Source organism: Sinocyclocheilus rhinocerous, unplaced genomic scaffold (genome assembly GCF_001515625.1).
Source record: "Sinocyclocheilus rhinocerous isolate Xijiao unplaced genomic scaffold, SAMN03320098_v1.1 scaffold1093, whole genome shotgun sequence".
Taxonomy (NCBI): domain Eukaryota; kingdom Metazoa; phylum Chordata; class Actinopteri; order Cypriniformes; family Cyprinidae; genus Sinocyclocheilus; species Sinocyclocheilus rhinocerous.
The window spans coordinates 1186095-1194077 of NW_015626381.1; the positions used below are offsets into that span (position 1 = coordinate 1186095).

The 7983-nt window shown below is 40.3% G+C and overlaps 1 protein-coding gene across 1 annotated transcript in view; it reads right to left on the reverse strand.

Annotated features, from left to right (window-relative positions):
• Positions 1–2194: 2194 nt before the first annotated feature.
• Positions 2195–7983, reverse strand: part of slc30a4 (solute carrier family 30 member 4) — a 12029-nt gene continuing 6240 nt past the window's right edge. Inside the window, exons 3-8 of the mRNA XM_016518474.1 lie at positions 6323–6469; positions 6094–6247; positions 4191–4383; positions 3991–4096; positions 3655–3789; positions 2195–2827 (exon numbers count right to left, since the gene is read on the reverse strand). Coding sequence (XP_016373960.1) covers positions 2673–2827; positions 3655–3789; positions 3991–4096; positions 4191–4383; positions 6094–6247; positions 6323–6469 — 890 coding nt within the window. The 3' untranslated portion in view covers positions 2195–2672. The remainder of the gene's footprint in view (positions 2828–3654; positions 3790–3990; positions 4097–4190; positions 4384–6093; positions 6248–6322; positions 6470–7983) is intronic.

Below are 7983 nucleotides of genomic sequence, written 5' to 3' on the forward strand. Positions count from 1 at the left end.
TATGTGTGTGTGTGTGCGTGAGTGAGTGTGTGGGTGTGTGTGCGTGTGTTGTGAATGTAGCCCACATTGTGTTAGAAACACAAACACACCCTCATGAAATCTACTGCATCATGAACATTCCCATCAGCCCACATTCTCCAGCCACATGTGTAAGCCTGTTTATTACTGGTAAGGACTTGTCTGTCATGTCCTGTGTGTGTGAGTGTGTGTACGTGACTCAGTGTTTTGTGCTGATGTCGCCCATCATGTGATCAGGAAGTGCTCGACAAAGAGCAGAACTAAACAATTGGAGACTGACAGCTAACGACTAACCGTCATGCGTCCATAACTGTAGCATGAAGATGAACGGACAAGAAAAAGAGTTGTATCTGCTGTATTTCATCAGCCTTCAGCTTTGTAGCACCCCTTCAAAAGTTTTTAAAATCTAGTCACATTTTAAATGTGACATTAATGATTAGTCACGAGTACTTCATCCAAAACATAAAAGTTGCACCTTAGGCCATCCGAGATTAGGATCAGATTTGGAGAAATGTACTATTATATCACTGCAGTGAATGGGTGCCGTCAGAATGAGAGTCCAAACAGCTGATAAAAACATCACAATAATCCACAAGTAATCCACAGCACCCCAGTCCATCAGTTAACATCTGGAGAAGACAAAAGCTGAAACTAATCCAGCATTAAGACGTTTTTAACTAAAATACATTGAGTCCATAATCCATAATAACTCTTCCTCCAGTGAAAAATGAGCACATTTTAAAGTTTTGATGAACTATTCCTTTAATTTTAATCTTCAGAACACTTCCTGTCTGATTCTCATCCCACTCTAAGAGTAAAATCTCATCCGGCTCTTTCTTTGTGTCCTCGAGAGGAGAACTTAAACTCAAACTGTAAGTCACTGTCCATACAGATCATCGCCTAGCAACAGCAGCATTCACACGTCTGTTCCTAAGAGACGGCAGCACACCTCACGGTGATGTCATCAAATCACAAAACAACCCAAGAAAACATCATTCAACAGCAAACAGGACACACACACATAAGACCCTCATCATCTGTGCATTTCTAAGATTTGCCCAAACTTTGTAATTTCACCAATAAAGAAAAACAAAGACAAAATGATGCAGTCTAACCAGCCGAAACATGAACCCAGACAAAACACAAATGAAAGGCGAATATAGGCATTTAAAATGTATTTATTTCAAGTTATTTCAAGCGCTTCAGCAGTCAGTGTAAATCGATCATGATGCCCTCAGACACACAGACACACATAAAACAAATACCCAAACGACTGAACGAACCTTCACGCTGATGCAAACCACTGACATTGTGTTTCCAAAATCAAAAACATAAAACAAAAAAACTAAACCATAAAAATAATAAAAAGGCATAACGGCCAAATACTGATGACAGTCATTGACAGTTAAATAATATTCATATTTAATCTGCATCTTGAAGCACAAAAAAATCAAATAAAAAGATAAAAAGAGACATTTCGTGTCATTTTGTTCTGAGTGAATTGTGAATGTTGGCACACAATGATTATAAATGTCTGGAATGCACAAAACTGCAGTGAGACACGAGCGAAACTACAGTCTGTCCCGTCAAACTATGATTGTCAGTAACTAAATGAGGAATTCTGTAAATGTGCAATATTTATTGTTTTGAGGACACACACGTTTGGCTGATTTCAGTGCAGATCTCAGACTGTGAATCTCATATTTCACAAGATATATCAAATAAAGCCTGCCTTTTGCACGGTGGCACATTTTCATGCAAACTTAAACACCTTCCCACTTTAACGTGAAAAATGAAATATTAATTTGTTAAGTATTTCTACATCATGTATGTGTTGCACTGCTTTTTATTCATGCAGATTTTAATAAAATTACAGTAATGAGAATCAAAACCCTTCGGACGTAAATCCAAACGTATTATATTATTGAAAATTAACTGTGATTAAAATACTGTCAAGCTGCAAAACAAAAAAACAAAAAAAAACAGTAGGCTTCATTCAGCTCAAGCAAAACAAGTACATGTTTGTTTTTCTTCTAATGTTGTCACTGTTATGCAACCCGGACATGTTTTCATGAGATTCACGCAAAACACACAAGACGCACAAACACAAGCATCCCTCCATCTGTCCGCGCTCCTCAGTGACAGACGGCTCCCAAAACATCCAAACGCATTATATTATTGAAAATTAACTGTGATTAAAATACTGTCAAGCTGCAAAACAAAAAAACAAAAAAAAAACAGTAGGCTTCATTCAGCTCAAGCAAAACAAGTACATGTTTGTTTTTCTTCTAATGTTGTCACTGTCATGCAACCCGGACATGTTTTCATGAGATTCACGCAAAACACACAAGACGCACAAACACAAGCGTCCCTCCATCTGTCCGCGCTCCTCAGTGACAGACGGCTCCCAAAACAAACACAAATCAAACGGGTCTGGTCCTCTCCTCTGTGCACGACAGTATTAAAGGTTTATCAAAATGAGGTCAATATTCATTTTAGAAAAAGCTGCTAGACAATCATTAAAACCCTGCTGGGTCCCCCGTCTCTCTCTCTCTCATCCTCTGTGTGAGTGTGTGTGTGTGTGTGTGTGAGTGTGTGTCAGTGTGTGGTGTGTGTGTGTGTGTGTGTGTGAGACAGCAAGAGACAGACGGTGTTCAGGCACTGGGTGTGAGGCAGTGTGTGCAGGACTGTGGGGCCCCCTGTCTGTGCGTCTGCAGCTGCACCGTGCAGTGTGTCACGCCGTGTGACCTCGTCAGCAGCCGCCTCGCATTTGACTGCACTTCCTCCCAGTTACCCACAATCCCCGGCGCTAAACACACAGCAGAGGCAGATGCAAAACATTAGTCCACTATCATGATGGTAACTGATCTCAGTAAAGTGTTATACAACCTGCCGTTACGCACAGAAACTATACATATATCCAGTGTTGGGGAAAGTTATGTTTAAAAGTAATGCGTTACAATACTGCATTACTCCATAAAAAAGTAGCTAATTGCATTAGTTACTTTTTATGGAAAGTAATGCATTGTTACTTTTGCATTACTATTTGTCACCTGAGCTGGGCTTGCTTGTTTGTTTTTTATAACAAAAAACTCAAAAGTTGTATTTTTGACGACTGTAAAGGTCCTTTCACACCAAAAGTGAAATTAATAATTCTCAGGCTGGAGGAAACGCCTCTGCTCCTCACTCCCAAAATCTCTCAACACAGACAGGAGAGCGGTCAGTCAAGAAATGGGAAATAAAGTAAATGGCGTTACTTATTTAAAAGAGCATCTCAAATATTTTGCTGTAAATTTACAAGTAATGCATTTACTAGTAACTACTTCATTTATATTTTAGAAGTTTTATTCTTATTTCTTTTATATAGAATTCTATTTTGTATTCTTATTTTGGTGACTTGGAGCTGTGGTAACGAACCCAATTTCCCTCTGGGGATTAATAAAGTATTTCTGATTCTGAAACTTGAAAAAGTAATCTGATTACGTAAGTCCCAACACTGTTTATATGAAGAAAGTAGAAGAATTCATTAAACAGTTTAGCATGAGTTTAACTAGTTAAAAGCGGCTTGAGTACTTGTGTAAGGAAGATTTTTTAGTGTGATGATTCTGCTGTTATTGTTTGCGATCAGCGACTCACCGAGCTGCAGGTGAACGATGGCTGCGGTTTTATCAGCCGTCAGCGCCCAGAGCTTCAGCTCCTCCACACACTCCACATGCTGCAGCTTCAGCAGATCAGCTCTGATTCCAGACACGTCCACATGACGCGGAACACCTGCAACACAAACACTCCGTCACTGTTCCAGACTGACATTACACTCCGAGAGACAGACGGACAGACAGACGGACAGACAGAGACAGACGGACAGACAGGTAAGACAGACAGACAGACAGACCAGACAGACATACGGGCAGACAGACGGACGGACAGACAGACGGGCAGACAGACAGACGGACGGACGATCAGGTGTCTCACCCTCCAGCAGAATGATGCCGGTGTCTCTGATGATCTGGATTGTGCTGAACAGCACCAGTATGGAGAACAGGTATGTACAAATGGGATCGGCCAGCTTATACTCCGGCTGACACACACACACACACACAGCGCCGTGTTATTATCATCATAAACTCAGTTCAGACATGTGACACAGACAGAATGAGCTCAGCAGGTCGTACCTTAAACCTGACGATGTATGCAGCGATGAGCACACCGACGCTCTGAACCAGATCACCCAGAGCGTGGATGAAGGCCGCTCGCACCGCCAGACTGCCGTGACCCCGCTGACCCTGACCCCGCCCCGGTGACCCGTGAGAGTGGGTGTGGCCGTGTGAATGAAGATGACCGGACTGATTGAGGAGGAAGCCCATCCTACACACACACACACACACACACTCATGGAACACAGCAGCGACTCATCCTGAGGAGTGAAGGTTGAGCAGCTCCTGCGGACTTTCAACTCAAACTAAAGCGCTTTATGAGCCACAACCATAAAGTCACATGAATTAAACAGATACGAGAGCATCAGATGAGCAGGTGATCTATCCATCAGGACACTTCAGAACCATCCTAGACCAGTTCTGCTGGGTTCTTCAGTGATTTATCACAGTTCTAGCCTGATCAAAAGTAACTTTCATGGTGCTATACATTAGTCCATATCTAGTCATCTTGTTCTATCATTTATGTAAGGCTATGTTTGGATGTAACTTGCAAAGATGCTGTTATGTCTAAACAGTAAACATGTAGATTTGTTCACAGATGCTTTTCCAAAACACACCTGTGTCGAAACTTTGCATGCACATTCATGACCCTAAATAAGAAAAATTCACTAAAGAAATAAATTTAACCAATTTTCAAGCAATTGTGGGTCAAACTGACCACAACACAACAGGACTTTGAGTTTGAGTTTTATTAGACACAATGAAACCAGCGCCTTCAGTTGTAAAACTATGTGACCGAAGGAAAATGAATAGCATCAGAAAATAAAGCAGCTTTCATTTTGTCATTTCTGTGTCTACAGACTTCTTTAGATTCTTTTACAAGCAGGAACAAAGCCAACCATGAAGAGGAATCTAAGCTCATTACACTGATTGAGTCAATATGGAAGCTTGTTTCTGCCATGGGATATAAAAAACTAAAAAGGTAATCACGACCTTTTATCTCAAAACTTAGGCTTTTTCTGAGTTTATATCTCATAACTCTTGTTTTTTTTGCAATTCTGATGAAAAAAGTCAGAATTGTGAGATAAAAAGTCACAATTACCTATTTTGTGGCAGAAACAAAAAAACGATCAGCGAGACGTAAACTCAGAATCTTGAGAAAGTCAGAGTTTATATCTTGCAATTTTTTTCTCTAAATTGCTAGCTGATTTCTTGTAATTTTGAGTTAACATCTTGCAATTTTGCCTTTTTCAGAATTTCGAGTTTATTTCTCACAATTCTGAGATTATATTTTGCACATTTCTTTTTTTCTCAGAACTGTGTCAAAATTGTAAGATATATGTCAGAATTACCTTTTTAGTCTTTTATTTCGTGGCAGAAACAAAACAGAATTGTGAGATATAAAGTCAGAATTGCGAGAAAAGAGTCACAGTTACTTTGTGTATTTCTTTATTCCGTATCAGAAACAAGCTTCCATTAGTGCTGGTTCTCTCAGTTATGTGACTCTCATCCTGCAGCGTTTGTGTGTGTGTGTGTGTGCGTGTGAGTGTGAGACTGTGTTAGTGAGTGAGTGAGTGAGTGTGAGTGAGTGAGTGAGTGAGTGAGTGAGTGAGTGAGTGAGTGAGTGAGTGAGTGAGTGAGTGTGAGTGAGTGTGTGTGTGTGAGTGAGTGTGTGTGTGTGAGTGAGTGAGTGAGTGTGTGTGTGTGTGAGTGTGAGTGTGAGTGTGTGTGTGTGAGTGTGAGTGACTGTGTTAGTGAGTGAGTGAGTGAGTGTGTGTGCATGTATGTGTGTGTGTGTGGGTGTATCTGTGTGTGTGTGTGTGTGTGTGTGAGTGACTGTGTTAGTGAGTGAGTGAGTGAGTGTGTGTGCATGTATGTGTGTGTGTGTTGGTGTATCTGTGTGTGTGTGTGTGGGACTCACAGCAGGTTGACGGCGACGCCCACCGCGGCTGTGATCAGCATCACGTCTCCGTCGATGTTGAAGTCCTGATGGACGGTTCTCTGCACAGCCTCGTTCAGCAGCACACCGGTCAGAATATAGATCAGCAGCACGCTGATTCCTGCGGACAGAACCTCTGAACACACACAGAGACACCGGTGAGACGTCACACACATCACAGAGACGCAGCGAGACGAGACAAGACGCTTACCGAGCCGGTGGAGGCCGAAGGTGAATCTGTAGGAGGGAGGTTTGGCCGAGAGCCAGAGCGCCAGCAGCGACACCACGATCCCGATGAGGTCCGTCAGCATGTGCAGCGCATCCGTCATGATGGCCAGACTGTTGGCCACGTATCCACCTGAAAGACAGAGAGCTTTCAGCTGTAACTAGTTACAGCAATAATATTCCTTTGTGCAGTAACTAGTAGTGTAACTAATTACTATTAAGATTTCAGTAATAATATTACAGTTACATCCATAAAACAGCTTGTTACTTAAGTTACTTTTGATGCCTTAATGCCTACTGACTTCAAGTCCAACAATATAATTAATTCCTAGATTTATTTTCATAATTTTTACGACTCATGAACACATGAAGTCACCAGAGCAGCAGGAAAGCTTGGAAAAGCTTACATTCAGCGGATGGAAATATTTCCGTTACGTTGATTTTGTAAGAAGAAAAGATGATCTGAACACTGCTGTGTAAGTTGTGGCGTTACATGGCTTACCCTCATCCCTTTGATCCTGATACAAATTGTATCACTATATTTAAAAATCTTTTTAGAAAACGAAACAATTTCTTACAAATGTATGCTATTTCTTTTGATAAAATAAATCTTGAAATATAATCGTATATGGGTAACAGAGAAATTATAGCTACAATTAGCTTCAAGCTACACATGACAATTAATGAGGTTAATACAACACTTAAAAGTCACCACTGAGTGTTTGTAATCACTTCTGACTGCGATGAGGCAGAAATATGTTGTAAGTAACATTCCAGAAGATTTTTTTGGGTAAGATACGCAACTTCTGTGGGGCGTATGTGTTTTCTTAAGTTGCAGCACGTTGAGCTCTCTCGGCCATATGCTATTTCTTTTGATAAAATAAATCTTGAAATATAATCGTATATGGGTAACAGAGAAATTATAGCTACAATTAGCTTCAAGCTACACATGACAATTAATGAGGTTAATACAACACTTAAAAGTCACCACTGAGTGTTTGTAATCACTTCTGACTGCGATGAGGCAGAAATATGTTGTAAGTAACATTCCAGAAGATTTTTTTGGGTAAGATACGCAACTTCTGTGGGGCGTGAAGGAAAAGTAATGTAACTAGTAGTGTAACTAATTACTTTTGCCAGAAAGTAATAAGTAATAATATTACTTTTGAAAGGAGTAAGTAGTAAAGAGTAATAAATTCTATTTTTTGAGTAACGAGCCCAACACTGGAGAGCACTAGCTATGTTTCCATCCAAATTTATCAATTACATTTATGCGCAAAATTGGAATAAATTGCGAATAAAGCACCGCTTCCATCCAGTGAGTTGAAGATAACAAAGATAACAAAACCTGATTAACTTGCGCTAAGAAAAATTTTATTTGCTGCAGATTCCATCCAGCAATTTTTACAATTTTTATCAAAATGCGCATAAAAATAGGTGGATGGAAACATAGCTCTAGCTACGCTTCCATAACAGATTTGTGCAAAACTTTAGCGATATTTTATAACCGTCAATAAAAAAGTATTGCGAAATGACGGTATTTCCATTAACCGATGTTATGTGACTAAAATGTAATCTTCTGTGGGATTTTGGCTAGCGCCACTGCATGGCCAACTTATGAAGTGTTTCTTGGAGGTTATATAGCAC